Source organism: Neofelis nebulosa, chromosome 17 (genome assembly GCF_028018385.1).
Source record: "Neofelis nebulosa isolate mNeoNeb1 chromosome 17, mNeoNeb1.pri, whole genome shotgun sequence".
In the NCBI taxonomy this organism is placed as follows: Eukaryota; Metazoa; Chordata; class Mammalia; order Carnivora; family Felidae; genus Neofelis; species Neofelis nebulosa.
The window spans coordinates 35,621,846-35,637,644 of NC_080798.1; the positions used below are offsets into that span (position 1 = coordinate 35,621,846).

Here is a 15,799-nt window from a genome sequence, read left to right on the forward strand (position 1 = left end):
CCTGTTCAAATATTCTTTTCTAGGAAATGGTTTCCTAACACTTTAACTCAAAGTCCAATTTAGATAAAATCACATGAAAATAAATAGAAACTATTTCCCAAAAAACCATGTTAACCAATTATAGGCAGATAAGCTACTTAGTTTAGAAAATATAATAAAAGGCTCTACCATTTAAATATTTAAGATTTTGTTGCATTTTCTTATTTTTAAAAACATGGGCTATTATGAGAATATTACTATTAGCCCCAAATTCCCTCACTATTGATTATCAAGCTAGTAAAATTACTACATACATGTGGCAATTTCATTATTCATTATCTGATCCACTGTATTTTGTAGCTATGACTACTGAAGTGGGATAAATAGAACTAAAGGGGACGTGAAATGCTGAATTTACTGCTTAGTGTCCAAAGATGAGGAATGAAATAGGCTTTATCAATTTAACAGAGTAACGATGCTGACATTTTGGTTTACATGAGTATGGAGGTAACTGTCTGACCACAGGTACATAATACTGAGCTTAAATATTGGAGGCATCACACCCTACTTATGTTGAATAAAAAGCACCTTTCTTTCCAAAAGCTCTACCTGTCCAACAAACGCAGAGAAAGCTTTGGTACTGTCACGGCCAGCTGCTGCTGAATGGTAGAGATTCACCCATTCCCTCAGAAGATACTCTGCCTTCTCCCTCAGGCCTGGAGGATCATCATACTCTGAGGCTTGAGAGATCCCAGAATGCATCATAAAGTTAGGGCCTCCATGAGCACGATCAATCATTGCTTCATAGTTGGATCGCACTACTTCCATCAGCTGGGGCAATCTAGTACAATAAATCCAGAGTGAAAATCAGTCTACTCATGGTTGTGATTTCACAGACATACAGTTGGACAATCTGCTTATTTAATAGAAACCACAACAGTGATTTCCATATTTAAGCAAAGCTATCTTTGGCCTCTTCCTGTTTACTCATGACCACATAATATGCAAATGACTGACTGACCTCAGTTAAGCCACTTCTTGACCCAAAAAAAATGATGCCTGTTGAGATGGAGCTGATGTGCATAGTTAACAAACACTCTGTGCGCCTACCATGTGCCATGGTTTGTTATTTATCTTAATCTCAACAATTCTCTGAGATACTATTTCTATTTTATTCAAGAAAAGGCTTGAGGGGGGGGGTAAGTCAACTTGCCTAAAATCAAAATTTAAAGTGCCAGGGCTTAAACACAGGACTCCTGACACCAAGTCTAGTACTGTATGTACTGCTTGCTCTACAGCAAGGTGGCTTGGCAGTTAGTTAAGCTCTCATACTTGAAGGGACAATATTAGGCCTCACTAAAGCTTCCCACATGTTGTACAGCAGTTCTAATAGGTAATGTTAGTAAATCTGCACATTCATTTCTAAAGCTCATTCTTAGACTCAACACACAAAGATCCCATCACCATCCTCACCCTTCTGGAGCATTGCCTCTGGAGTGAGCATTAATCCTCATGAGAGTTTCAATGGTGTGGAACAGATCTGCCTCAGTAACATGAGCAACACTCCTTTCATCCACCAGCAGGATTTTTACCAATTGCATAGCAAATGCCACGGCCATGTAGTTTAAACCATTCTCCATTGACTGGCAACACAGAAAGCACAACGTAAGATAGACAACACTTATGGCAAACACACTTCCCAGCTACCAGAGCCCTTTTTCTGTTTAAGAAAATTCCTTCCATACCTGTGCTAGGTGAAGATCATACTGCTGCATATTAACCAAATGATTGCGAATTAGCAACTCCACTGCTTCAACATTGTATTTATATTCATCCCGACATTCAATTAGGCACCTAGAAAAAGTGTTTCTTTACTCATATAGGCTTAACCATATTGTAACAGGTAAAATAAAGATCCTATTTTATTCAGTGGTAATTTGTTCCAAATTAAGGATGCTTTGAGAACCAAATGCAAATCAGTACCCAAAATTCAAAATAGCCAATAATGAAGCAGAACAGACAGCACAGTGTTAAAACTCAAGCTTTTCTTTCAAAGCCTAGAAAACAAAGCATTCCACTTAAGACACTGAAATATTTATATGTGAACACCACTGCCAAGAAATCATTGAAACCTTTTAAAACCAATGATCTGCAATTTATTCCCCAAAGCAAAGTACTGGTTTTGTATATTCGTCAAAGTCCCATTTGCCTTCTAGAAAAAAAGGAAACCTCTGGACATGAAAAGGGCCATGTATCTTAGAAAGCAGTCTAATAAACAGTACTTGTTTAAGATGGATACTGACCTTGTGATCTGTTTGTTACACCATGGAGACCCATATGCCCGGCCATCCTGAAGAGCTTTTAAGACCAAAAGATGACACTCCCTGTAGCGCAGCAATAGGTCAGCATCAGCACCACTTGTGGCATCTAGTAAACCCTCTACTGCCTACGGAAGAAAAACAGTATTCACAAACATGGAAAATATAGTATTCAGCCCAACTTTCAAAGCCAAAAACCAAACCTTAACAGAAATTACAATGTATCTTCTGGAGCCTCGAGTTAACAATGTCTCCACTCACCAAAACCCTTTTCACACACACACACACACTCCCTCTCTCTCTCAATTCTAATTTATATTCACATGTGTTCTTCACATAAAAAGTCCCACTGTTCCTACACAGTCAAAATCCAATGGTCCGTAACAACCCTCCCACATAACCCACCTACGTGGATCAACCTTTCCCTCCAAATCTAAAGTGCTGTCTTTTAAAGTTTCTTAAATAACTGTGTTTTCAAAAAATTGTAATAAAAAAAGATTTTCCCACTTCGCCGTTGGTAAGTGCCATGACTACATTCTGTTCTGGGAAAAACTCACCCAGTTTTTACCAAACAAAATTTGTTTTACCTTAATTTTAAAATCTGAAGCTAACTTAAGTCCGCGATGGTGCAGGTCATTAGACTTACAAACATAGTTTCTTCTTAAAAATAACATTTAATGGGGCACCTGGGTGGCTGAGTCAGTTAAGCATCTATCTGACTGTTGACTTCGGCTCAGGTCATGCTCTCACGGTTCATGGGATTGAGCCCCCATGTTGGCTCTGTGCTGATAGGGTGGAGCCTGGTTAGAATTCTCTCACTCCCTCTCTCTGCCCATCCCCTGCTCCCTCTCTAACAAAGTTAAAAAAGAACTAACCTTCTGGAGCAATCCAAGAGCAGCTATGGCATCCCGAGAGTTTCGAGATAATACTACAACCTCCAAAAGACTTCTAAGAGCCTGAGCTTGAGGATTCATGGCCAAAGTTGGTGGGATGGCATGTAGGTGCTGCTCCAGTTCTGTAATGCACTTATCATAAATCTGAGCTACATCATCTGTTGCCCAAGCTTGCTGTTTGAGAGAAGGAAAGAACCAAAAAAGAGATAAGCAAAAATTTTTCAGATTTTTCACTGGCACATGCAGCAATATGCAGTATTTTAGTATGTTTACTCCCTTGATTCCCCCCCCCCCCCATTAAAACAGAGGGGCGGCTCTTCCATTCCCTTTCCTAAACTATTCAATCTTAATGACATGAGGTGGGGCAGTGCAAGGCAGGGATGCGGGAAGGGGTACTTCACTTGACTATGGAAGGCCTGACAGACATCAACATAATCAAGTAATCAAAGAAAACAAGACAGATAATGGGACAGGATATAGCCTAGGAAAGTAGGTAATCAAACCACAGAAAATATAGTACCCAGTCCAGCTGTCAAAGCCTAACAGAATAATAACACAGCATCATTTCTGTGATAAATATATCAAAGATGCACTATTTGAATCTATTCCTGAGAACATACTGAACAAATCCAAATCAGGACATTCTAGAAAATAACTAGCCTGTAGTCTGCAAAAGTGTCAAGGTCATGAAAGATGAGGAAAAGGTAAGGTGCTATACTAGACTGACCTGGAGGAAACTTTAAAAACATAACTAACTAAAAATGTGTGATTCTGAAATAGGTCCTTTTAACTATAAACAGATGATACTAGAACACTTCATAAAATCTGAATGAGGTCTCAGGATTAGGTATTAATGTATCAGTATTAACGTCCTGATTTCAATAGCTGTACTATGGTCACACAGGAGAATGTCTTTGTAGATAACACAGACCAAAGTATTTGAAAGTGATTGGGACACCAGGGTCAGCATCTTATATTCAAATGGTTCCGGGGCAAAATGTTTCCCCCTACATCTCCCAACTTTTCTGTAAATAATTATATCAAAATTTTAGAAACTCTTTTTACAAAACAGGCAAAGTGATGGGGTCACCATGTAAATTCCTTCAATTAGGCCAAAACATGAAAATCAACCTCATGGATTTAAAAAAAAATAAAAAAGTTCCTCTGTGTGCCATCCTGATCTAATACAAAGAATAACTATACTCGGGGCGCCTGGGTGGCGCAGTCGGTTAAGCGTCCGACTTCAGCCAGGTCACGATCTCGCGGTCCGTGAGTTCGAGCCCCGCGTCAGGCTCTGGGCTGATGGCTCGGAGCCTGGAGCCTGTTTCCGATTCTGTGTCTCCCTCTCTCTCTGCCCCTCCCCCGTTCATGCTCTGTCTCTCTCTGTCCCAAAAATAAATAAAAAAACGTTGAAAAAGAAAATTTTAAAAAAAAAAGAATAACTATACTCATCAACCGTGGGGTAATTTTCCCCCCTTTAACTTAAACTCTCAGGAAGCAAGAGATAGATTTGATAAAAACATTCAAATTAAAATGTAAAACATTCAATTTAATCCAAGGAACAGTTTACCTTCATGGGTTGGGCTAAAAATCCTGTAGGCTGACTTAAATCATTTGTGGGCAAGAAGCCAGGCACATTGCGTGCAAACTCTTCATAAACAGCCAGCTGCTTTGGGTCCACACCACCAACCTGGAAAGAAGAAAACCTATTTTGACAGGATCCTCTTCACAGAATCGAAGCAAAGTTCTTTGAAAGTGGAAAGTTTGCATGGAAGTACACACAGGGATTCTGGAGAAGGCACACAGGAGTCACTACAACATATAATAGCGTAGTTGCACATGTATGTGTGTGCACACAACTCACAGTGTTTCCCATTTCCCTGAATCCTGTCAAAAGTCCCCTTTGTTTAAAAATTCATTTGAGTTTTTCTAGGGAAAAATACCTCAAATAGGAACACACAAAGTGAAATTCTCTAATGGAGCTGGTAACAGTGATCAGATTTCTTACATCTTCTCACTAATAAGTAGTTAATAATTAAAACAGAAGTACTAGAAGGCAAGACCAAGTTGTGAAACAAAAAACTAACAGGCACATGAACTCTTTACATAGGGATGCGACAACTGGCAAGTGCATGCATCTAAGGTAACTTTTCTTTTTTAAAATTGTTTAAGTAATCTCTACACCCCATGTGGGGCTTGAACTCATGACCCTTAGATCAAGAATTGTATTCTCTACCAACTGAACCAGCCCAGTGACCCCATCTAAGATATCTTTATGCCTTCTCCACAGGTAGCCTACAAGTGATACGCTACTAAGGGTGGGATATTGTCTCAGAAACAACATGTAACCCCACTGTCTAAGTCCTGGTGAGGAGTTTAAGCAACATAAACAGAAAGAAAACAAAGACGGGTAGGGAGAGACAATGCCCCCAATTCTTACTTTCAGCCTGATTTGCTCTGGCATCCGCTCAGCTTGATATGTTAACACAACAGGATCACAGTACCTGCGACCTTCTTGCCTAGCATGTTTTCTCAGTTCAAATTCCTGCAAATAAAAAAAGTCACTGAGGTTCTTGTTATGAGGCATTTTCTTAAACAGAAAAGAAAAATACTTAAATGGCAAAGGCTAAACACTTACAGTTGCTAATCTCTTGTCCATCTCAGGACCTGCTTTTTCTACTGCAGTCTTCTGAATAAAACAGCAAGCTAATTCACAATTGTCCTGAGCTAACTGAGCAGCTGCCTGATCCATCATTTCCCTCTGTTGTGGTGATGCAGTCTTTTGGAAGGGGAAGAGAAAGAAAGAAAACAATTTAAAGTTTTCTGTAGATAGATAGACAGATAATAGGAGATGCAATGCTTATACAAATTTTTAAAGTTCTGACTCTATTTATGACTTACTAGCTGTGACCACAAAATAGCCTAAAATCATCTTCATCTGTAAGATGAAAATACTACTCAACCAAAACACTTTATTTTCAGGTTGTTATGAAGACAGTGAACAATATGGAAACAGTAAAGCAGTTAAAAAAAAAAAAGGCGGTGGGGAGGCATCATTAACCATGGCATGTAAGACCCAAAATTAGCAAATGAGTTAACCTGAGGAAAGAGTCTAATTGTGTGTGTACACAAAGTCACTTTACACAGTTTTCCACTGACCTACTGCAAGTGCCTGAATCTAAATTCTTAATTACCAGAAACAATATTGTTAACTTATGTATTTTTAAACCCTTCATGTCTTTAAACCAATAAATATTTGGATTATCTACTATCTGCAAAACACTGTGTTGAGGATACAATAGTGAGCAAAAAAACATGCGGCTTCACCTCACAGCATTTACAATTCAACAGGAGGAAAGACATCAAATGTGATGACATGCAAAGAAAAAGAAACTCAGGCACACATAAGAAATTATGTATTCCACCAAGAAAATAATCAACCTACACGAAGGGCTGAGGCAAAACTGTTTTTCAGGTTGGTAGATATGCTCATAAGCAAAGGTTCCCTGCAGGTAATCATAGCCATTCCAGCTGTTAAGTTCCGCATCATGTGATGAGCTGCTATTCGCATTCGAGATTCCTCAGAATCCAGGGCAAAATCCTTCCTGACTATTTGCTCACAAGTAGTCATAGCAATCTTAATTGATCGATCCACCACAGGATGGACCAGCTCCTGGACAGCCCGTTCAATTGCCTGGCGCACACACTGCTTCAACTGTGGATGAGCCTGAAACAAGGGAATCTAGGTGGGGGAAACAAGTTAAGTCAACAGCTTGTTTAAGTAAGACAACCCAACTTACATCAGTCATCACACCTGTGATTTTGGAAATGACTTCAAAGTTAACCATTAACTACCAATTTCTACTTTAAATTAACCAATGAAAAGCTCAGGAAATAGAAGCTAGTCTACAGAGAGAGTACTATTCGTTGTACCTTATGATATGTGATAATAAATAGGTCTTTGCGTTTTTAAAAATTCTAAAAGTTTGATGTGCAAATTTTTAATTGCAGGATCCATTATGTGCTTAGTTAAAATCTGTAGCTTAAGTACTCTCAAAGAAAGTAGCTTCGGGGCGCCTGGGTCGCTCAGGTTGAGCGTCTGACTTCAGCTCAGTCAGGATCTCACAGTCTGTGGATTCAAGCCCCACGGTGGGCTCTGTGCTGACAGCTCAGGGCCTGGAGCCTGCTTCAGATTCTGTGTCTCCCTCTCTCTCTGCCCCTCCCCTGCTCATGCTCTATGTCTCAAAAAGAAATAAAAACATTTAAAAAACTTTTTTTAAATAAAAAAAAAAATGTAGCTTCTATAGTTGCGTGGAGAAATAAATGCAAAAAGAATCAGGTTAACAGAGAAAAGGATTTCTACAGAAACATTACTACAAATAATTCTCCAGAATAGCAAACATTTACATTACCATACATTGAAGCCACTTTGCTTCACTTGAATGACTGTTTCTAATCTTTTATCTCTGGTATGCCCTAATACTCACTTGATCTCTTTAACTCAATGAATTTGTGAGAAACTTCTAAAATACTCATGATGGATACATAAAAATATTCAGATTACTGACAGTGTTATAAAGGGGAATCACAATTTCTAAATCTAAGGGCTCCCCCCAACCCCACAAAAAATTACGTGCCATGGGGGTACAGGAGGGAGACCTAGGTTCAGATTTTTTAATTTTTGGGGCGCCTGGGTGGCACAGTCGGTTAAGCGTCCAACTTCAGCCAGGTCACGATCTCACGGTCCGTGAGTTCGAGCCCCGCGTCAGGCTCTGGGCTGATGGCTCAGAGCCTGGAGCCTGTTTCCAATTCTGTGTCTCCCTCTCTCTCTGTCCCAAAAATAAATAAATAAACGGTGAAAGAAAAAATAAAGATTTTTTAATTTTTTAATGTTTACTTATTTTTGAGAGATAGACACAGCGTAAGCAGGGGAGAGGAGAGAGAGAGGGAAGACAGAATCCGAAGCAGGGCCCAGGCTCTGAGCAGTCAGCACAGAGCCCAATGAGGGGAGTGAAATCACAAACCATGAGATCATGACCTGAGCCGAAGTCAGATGCTTAACCAACTGAGCCACCCAGGCGTCCCTAAAATGATCTTTTTTAAATCCCTTTGTGTCCTTTAAATAAAAAAAGCTCAATGTATTAATGTTATTCCTGTATTTGTGAACATGGGCAGTTTCTAAAAATCAAACACCATGAATATTCCAGTATCTGATTCTGAACAAGTGTTAAGTAGACTAAAAGAAGATAATCATCACTCTCAATACACAGAGTAAAATACCTGTAACTATTGGCATTTTATATGACTTCAGACCAAACTTCCTTCTGGAATATAGAAATGTAACTGAAAGTATTAAGTCCCACTTTTAGATCCTGGCTTGGAGACTTTACACATACACACAGGAATCAGCTCAGTTCTAGCTATCTACCAAAAGAAATGGCTTAATGCAAGGGCTAAGGGTCGCATGATAATGAAAATAAACAGCAAAAAACTATGGAATACTAAGGATCTTTTGGCCTGTGTAAGGTAATCTTGGCCATTGTGATTATATCGCCAGCTGATTAATACCACAGGGTTTAGATATGAGTAACCAACATAGGTGATTTCCAGTCACAATGACTATATTTTTAGAGTAGGAAAAAATCCCAGCTGTACTATACAGCAAGCAGTTGCCAATCCCTCCTTTCTGTACAAAATCCTCTAAGATCTAGGAACCCAGAAGGAAGGAGAAAAAGAAAAGGAAGGTGACCCATTTACCTTGTCATAAAGTAGGAACTGGGGGATGGAGCAGTTGTTTACTTACTGTTGGATTTAAGGTAATGTGTGGTGCCAGGCCTGCAAGGGAATAGACATTGATGTCGTGGTAGCTGTACTGTGGCTGTGGTGGAACTGTGGCTGTACAAGTGGTACTGGTAGCTGGTGTTGTAGAAGTTGCTGAATGTTAAAGAGATAAAATAAGAGCTAATAAAAAGCACATTTCTTGACTTTGCTACAAAATCAAGGCATTAGGCAGTCTTTAACTGGATTAGTCTCTTGGGGGTGGGAGTGGGGGGTGAGAATGGCATAGGTCTCATTTTTCCACCCTAAATTATAACAAAAAAATTTCTATTGTTTTAATACAGAGATTTGAACAAAGTATGTAAAGCTATGTCAGTGACAATACCCCTGCAAAATACCCTTTGCAGTTGCAAAGAAATCAACTGTGAGGACATGCTACAAGCCCAAGACTTGTTATCAGCAAGCCCAAGACTTGTTGATAACTCTTCATTATAGACGTCTCTTTCCCATCTAGGCCGTTCTCTGGTTACAGTTGGGGATTCTTAGCTACTGACGAATGAGACTGAATGACAAGCTGGTTTATTCTTACACACCTCCTAATCTTTCATTCAATACTTCTATAGCCCCCACATTTCCAATCTATGATCCACGTATAATAATCCACCCCCTGGGCAGGTCTAGCTGGTAGTCTGGCTACCATGTGAGAAGTAACACAGGCCCACCGTGCCATGCAGTTCTTTCTGATCTCAAACACTCTAAAGAATCAGCCGGCTTAGTTGGGATAGGATTAATGATACTTAGTTAAGAATACCATTAAGAATTACCCAGATGAATTCTGGAACTGAAGACAATACCTAGACATTACTAACTTTTCCTTAATAATTCAGATGGCTCACCAAAAAGTATACAAAATTTCAACACATTACGTGGAAAATTATAACTTACTACATGCATAAAGATGTACCATTTAAGAAAATTCTGGTAAAGCAGAAGGCTAATTATCACACTTACTTGTGGTTGTGATGGGAGGGAGCTCTTCTGGCTGCTTGACATCTTTCTTTGGAGCAGAGAGTTGCTCATCTAAGTTCTTTAGGCGATCTTTATCCTTTAGGAGGTTTCCAGGTTTTAGCTCATTGATGTCTAATGCAAGGTTCTTGCAGAGGACCTCAATCTCAAACTTCAAGTTTAACTGCATAATTCAAATTATTGGAATTTTGAAAACAAAAATGTAGTTTTATTCACGATATATACTATTCTCATCCAATTGTTACAGTGCTTCTTCCCCACCCCCCCCCCGCCCCCTGCAATTCTCCGCCTTTCCTGTAAATTTTAATAATGTGAAGGATTAAGGAAGTTTCAAAGGATAAAGCAGCAACAAATGTACCTTTAAGTCATGTTCCTGATGTAGCTCTGCCAATACATTCATAATTGCCATCGTCCAGGGGTTGGGTGGCCTAAAAACCTAAAGAAAAGCTATTATGTTAAGTTGGTCCCCAAATCATTCTTTAATTCGCATTATTTAAAATACTTAGGCACTGGGGCGCCTGGGTGGCGCAGTCGGTTAAGCGTCCGACTTCAGCCAGGTCACGATCTCGCAGTCTGTGAGTTCGAGCCCCGCGTCAGGCTCTGGGCTGATGGCTCGGAGCCTGGAGCCTGTTTCCAATTCTGTGTCTCCCTCTCTCTCTGCCCCTCCCCCGTTCATGCTCTGTCTCTGTCTGTCCCAAAAATAAATAAAAAACATTAAAAAAAAAAAAATTAAAAAAAAAAAAAATACTTAGGCACTTATACCTGTGTGGCCATAATAATCTATATCATAATTTAGAAAAACATCAAAACCCAAAAACATCCATTAAAATTAGAGTTATTAAATGATGCTACCTTAATCTCTCACATTGGAAATCCGAGTTTCCCTGAGAAAGACTGAACTAGCTCTATATTCAGAACTAAGGATATAATCTTGTACCCTTTTGCTGAAACAGACTAACTCTTACAGATTAACCATCAATAAAATATTAAAATCTACTCACCACACTGCGAATGCTAGATTCTAAGACTTTGGCAACAAAGGGTACTACATAGAGCAACTCTTGTTGTCCTTTAACATAAGCCTCTAGCAGCAAAGATTTTACATCCAAGTCCTAGAATAAGAAAAATATTTTTAAAAGCTGGGAATATACTTCAAAACCCCTCACAAAGCACCAAAGAAAGGTATTTTGCAAACTCATTCCCAAATCAGGAATCAATATAATATGACCCTTGCCTTACAAAAAAAGGGTGACAACCAGACCTTACTGGCTTTTATTGTGCTCAACAATACAGAATCATGAGCATGCAATTACAGATTCAAAACATGGGCTAAACTCTTACAAACACCCAAAATCATTAAAACAGTCCCAAATACAGTCAAGACTTTTAGACATAATATGCTATATGAACATTCTCAATTTTTACATGAACCTCTGGCTGGAACTCACAGTGTGTAAGATGGGTTTATTTTTAGCTAATGTGATCATTCCTAGCCAATGTCCCAAATTCTTCAGCAAAGAACGATCTGAAAAATTGGCTGCAGCTTTATCAGAGGTCAGGAGCACCTGGTATAGGATTAAGAAATATAGAAAATAAGTTTAAGAAAAAATTCTCAACTGAATGTTTGAGAATTCCCTTTCATCCAACATTAAAAACAAGATGTCAATTCTGAGAACATACCCCAAAGTAGATCTACTCCATATTATTAGAGTGTAACTATACAAGGTTAAGGGGTCATGTATAGTCCTACAGAAAAGTATTTTAAAACTGAAATTTTTAGCTAGGTTTGAAGCAGGCACCCAAATGCAAATCTATTTTGAAGAGCAAAATTCAATTCAAATGATGATTAAAGCTATGGTTCTAAGGCCCTCAAGACAACAAGCATATGAAGAAATGTAACCAAGATCGCAGTATCTACTACAACCTTTTAGTATTATCCAGGTCACTATGTATCTCTAGAGAGAACTAAAATAACTTTCTGAAATACATTATAATAATGCTAAAGTGCTTCCTTTAGAATTTCTGGATTTAAATCTAGATTTAATTACCTATCTATTTCATTAATTCTGTAGTTCTTACTTTCCTAAGGGGGACAGAAACATCACCCGAGGGTGTTTTGGGGCAAGCATATACATCCATCTACTACATATTACTTCTTAATTTATGGCTATAAATTTAAAGTTGTAATTTAAATTTGTTTAAAAGAATCTTGAAATTTTGCTCCAGAATATGTAGAAACTTTTATATCCCAATCATCATTGCCATCAGATTAAAAAAAAACAAAAAACAAAAAACAAAAAGTGAGTATAGTTATGTTCCTTAACTCTACAGATCAACAGCAGAATGGCACAAAGTCAGCTGTGCAACACAAAGAGCCAGGAATTATTTTGCACTACAGCATAACCAGGAATGGGAAAAATTTCCATCCACAGGTTTAAATATAGTGCTGGTTCCTAAGCCAATGCCCAAATCATTCATCAAAGAATGATTACAGCTATATGATAGGTTTTCTTGAAATGTTATTCCTCCTGAGAAATAAAATACCTAATTTCATGAAACAAGCGTTAGCACATTAGGAAAACTTTGACTCTAAACTGCTGAGAATCCTTAAAACAGCTATCCTACAAATAAGTCAAGAGTCTAAAGATATGTGGCACTTAAGAAGACATAAAAGACTTACTGGAGCATTGTCTTTGTAACAGTTAAAGTTATTAACAACCTAAATATCCATTAGCAATAAACATCCATACAATAGATTTCTAGAAGACTATTTAAAAAAAAAACACAAAAGTGAGGGACTAGAGCTAAGAGCATATTACAAATTAAAAGCAAGTTGAAAACATAAACAGAGGATCAAGAATTAAAACCATGCATGAAATGATGAAAACAAATTTAGAATAGTATAGCTACTTTCAAAGTAAACAGTATAGAGTAGATCTTCATGAAATTCTTCGTGAAATTTAGTTCCGTATCTGAAACAAACCCTAGATAACTTAGAGAAAAAACAGCCAATAAATACCTCCCCCCAAAATTTTGCTTGTACAATCAAGTATTTCCAAATTCAAAACAGTAATGAAAAGGAATAGAAGAACTAAATTTTACTTTGATGTTTCTGTAGGTCTCATTCAGAACCATCTTATTAAATTCAGGGTTCTTCAGCGTGTCAAGGAAGTTTGAATAGAGGCTGTGAAAGTTTGGCTCAATACTGACTCTCTTCATAACCAGGTATTGTGAAACCCAAGGCATAAATTCTTCCTTCACAGTTTCCTTTAGTTCTTCAACCTAGCCAATCAATATGACACAGGAAGTACACGGTTAAAAGATGATAAAATACAGCTTTGTGTTTCTTCTATGTAAACAATCCTATACCATGTGGCTCCTTGCAAAATTAGATGCTAAAGCCCCATGTTTCATCTCCCCCCACATGAGACATATGCTATGAAGTATAATATATTAAATTCTTGTTAGTACAAAGTCAATCATCTCTCAAACTGTGGGTGACTACGACTAAAACATCTATGGTTCCTTTCAACTTTAAGTCCCTCACCCTCACCTTACCCAACTCTCAATTTGACCAAACTTGCATATATTGCTAATGTACAGCCTACTGTTAACAGACTTAACACCAGAACCATATTTTCCTAAATTTCTATCTCCAGGAATCATCTCTAAAGTTTGAAATTTCTCTTCCAAAAGGACACTAAAGACTTATTTTACTCATAATCAATTCTGGTGGGATTTTGAAAGATGGTACATACATAATATCTCAAAACCTACTTGTTTAGGCTAATCTTACAGGCTAAAACAGGCATTTCCAATGCGTTATTATATAATCTTGAAAGAGAAGAATCTCTTCTTATGCTCTGCACAAGGTCTACCTCAGTTACTAAGCACCTAATAATAGCTCTGAATGGTCTCTGGGAGGACATGAGTTGTGATGAGGTACAAATGACATGTTCCATCATGATGAGATCGTGTAGTTTACTTCAAAAGCCTGTAAAACTCACCACAAAACTAGTACTATTTAATGGCTACAAAAACCACAGCCACTAATTGTATATCTGTATTCCCTTTGCTTTGATTCTATTACTTCAATCTTTAAATCTTTAGAGTAAACTGAGTATTTAAAAAGGTGCAGAAATCCCCCAACCCACTAGGGATAAAATAGATAGCATTCGCAATGATATATAAACTATTATATCATGCTCACCTTTTGTGTCATATTCGACTGTGAGAGATTATTGAAGATAAAAGCAATTTTCTCTTGGATATTTTCTGGGGGCTCTACAATTCTCTCAGTTTGATCTGTGGCCACAAGCAACGTATCTATATTTGTAGTATTAATAGAAGGCTAAAAACACAAAGTACATAAAATAAATGAACTGAAATACCTGTTTGACAAATCCCAGGGGAAAATGTATACATATTTAATATAAAACATATACATGGTATATATGGCTGTGCATTGGAACTGTTGGCAAGAATACATGCTGAACTGTTAATAGTGCCTGCCTCTGGGAAATCTGGGGGAGATACAAAGGGAGAAATGTTCATCTTTATACTTTACTAGGCATGTGCTGTTTATAATAAAATTAAAACACATGCTCACTCCTAGATACATTTACAACATAACAAATCCGAGAAAAGAAAAAAGATCTACTTACTGGCACATCTTTCTTAAAGCTGACTCCGGTTGGCCTGGTGACTGTAACCGTTTTAGCAACAGTGGTGGTTGTTGAGGTGGTTACCATCGTGCTAACCTGACCAGCAAGGGGAGCTTTTGCTGGAACCTGGGCCTGAGCCTGGGCCTGAGCCAGTGCAATACTTCCAGGGGTTGTGATAGAGCCCTGCATTTTCACAGGAGGATCTCTAGACTGCTGTCCATACTCAATATACTATAGGGGTAGGGAGATGGAAACACATTAAAAAAGTTCTTAACAAAAACTGAAAATTCTGAATTATACTCCCCTGACTTCTAGCAAGGGAAAAATCATTTCAGAAGACTCTTCTGGCTCATCTATAACCCTTACTCCTTGCCCCATTTTGGTCCATATTTCTATACGTAATATATGTAAGTGGATACCAGGGGCTCTTTAGGAAGTAAAATATTAATGTGTCTTAAAAAATTTATGAGAACTAGTCTAGCAAAACAACGTTCAAAACACCCACCAATGCTTGCATATATACCTCCGTAAATACCTTAATATATATAAACCTTAACATTTTTAAATTTGTACAATAAACTGATCTCTTTTAATGAACACTGATGAGAAATCTAAGGCCTAAAAAATACATGGTAATGTGAATTATCTCTCAGCAAAGCTATCACTACAAAACAAACACACTGTAGAAAGGCAAGTCAGTTCTAGAAGGTAATAAGACAGCAAACTTTTTTTTCCATTTCAGACCATTTGACCTTTCTCCATACAAATTAGAAAACTGACATAGGGATCCTGATCCTATTTCCAGCGATCCATGCCTGAACAAAACAAAAACTACTATCTAGGTATATGATAACTTTATTCAAAAAAGGAGATTTTCAAGTAAGACAGTCTCTGAATAAAGTATAGCGTCTTAAAGTACACAAATGAAAACAATTACCTCTCTCTCTCTCTCTCTCTCTCTCTCTCTCTCTCTCTCTCTAGCTGTCTTGTTACAAGGGGTGGTGGGGACCACTGTTTTCTGTGATCATGCCCATGCCCCTCTCCTGGTCTCCACTTACCTAAGGTCTATATTCCCACCTCTGAATTCCAAACACATTTTACTGTGGTAAGCCTCTGACTTCTCATCTTAGCTTTACAAAAC

The 15,799-nt window shown here is 38.1% G+C and overlaps 1 protein-coding gene and 1 non-coding gene across 10 annotated transcripts in view; both read right to left on the reverse strand.

Moving 5' to 3' along the window:
* The window catches only part of CNOT1 (CCR4-NOT transcription complex subunit 1), a 105,118-nt gene that overhangs the window by 14,125 nt on the left and 75,194 nt on the right, over nucleotides 1–15,799 (reverse strand). For 5 of the 9 annotated variants that reach the window (XM_058706517.1, XM_058706515.1, XM_058706516.1 and 2 more), the window contains exons 23-39: nucleotides 14,659–14,889; nucleotides 14,205–14,345; nucleotides 13,097–13,276; nucleotides 11,443–11,559; nucleotides 10,996–11,106; nucleotides 10,353–10,430; nucleotides 9,980–10,157; nucleotides 8,994–9,124; nucleotides 6,636–6,932; nucleotides 5,829–5,969; nucleotides 5,631–5,735; nucleotides 4,761–4,880; nucleotides 3,173–3,364; nucleotides 2,283–2,425; nucleotides 1,725–1,833; nucleotides 1,453–1,622; nucleotides 568–820 (exon numbers count right to left, since the gene is read on the reverse strand). In XM_058706517.1, coding sequence (XP_058562500.1) covers nucleotides 568–820; nucleotides 1,453–1,622; nucleotides 1,725–1,833; nucleotides 2,283–2,425; nucleotides 3,173–3,364; nucleotides 4,761–4,880; nucleotides 5,631–5,735; nucleotides 5,829–5,969; nucleotides 6,636–6,932; nucleotides 8,994–9,124; nucleotides 9,980–10,157; nucleotides 10,353–10,430; nucleotides 10,996–11,106; nucleotides 11,443–11,559; nucleotides 13,097–13,276; nucleotides 14,205–14,345; nucleotides 14,659–14,889 — 2,697 coding nt within the window. The remainder of the gene's footprint in view (nucleotides 1–567; nucleotides 821–1,452; nucleotides 1,623–1,724; nucleotides 1,834–2,282; nucleotides 2,426–3,172; nucleotides 3,365–4,760; nucleotides 4,881–5,630; nucleotides 5,736–5,828; nucleotides 5,970–6,635; nucleotides 6,933–8,993; nucleotides 9,125–9,979; nucleotides 10,158–10,352; nucleotides 10,431–10,995; nucleotides 11,107–11,442; nucleotides 11,560–13,096; nucleotides 13,277–14,204; nucleotides 14,346–14,658; nucleotides 14,890–15,799) is intronic. The other 4 variants (XM_058706522.1, XM_058706519.1, XM_058706520.1 and 1 more) reach the window with 1 other exon arrangement.
* Nucleotides 12,305–12,442, reverse strand: LOC131500507 (small nucleolar RNA SNORA46). The gene has a single exon (XR_009256322.1). It is a non-coding gene; the product is annotated as a small nucleolar RNA SNORA46 (small nucleolar RNA).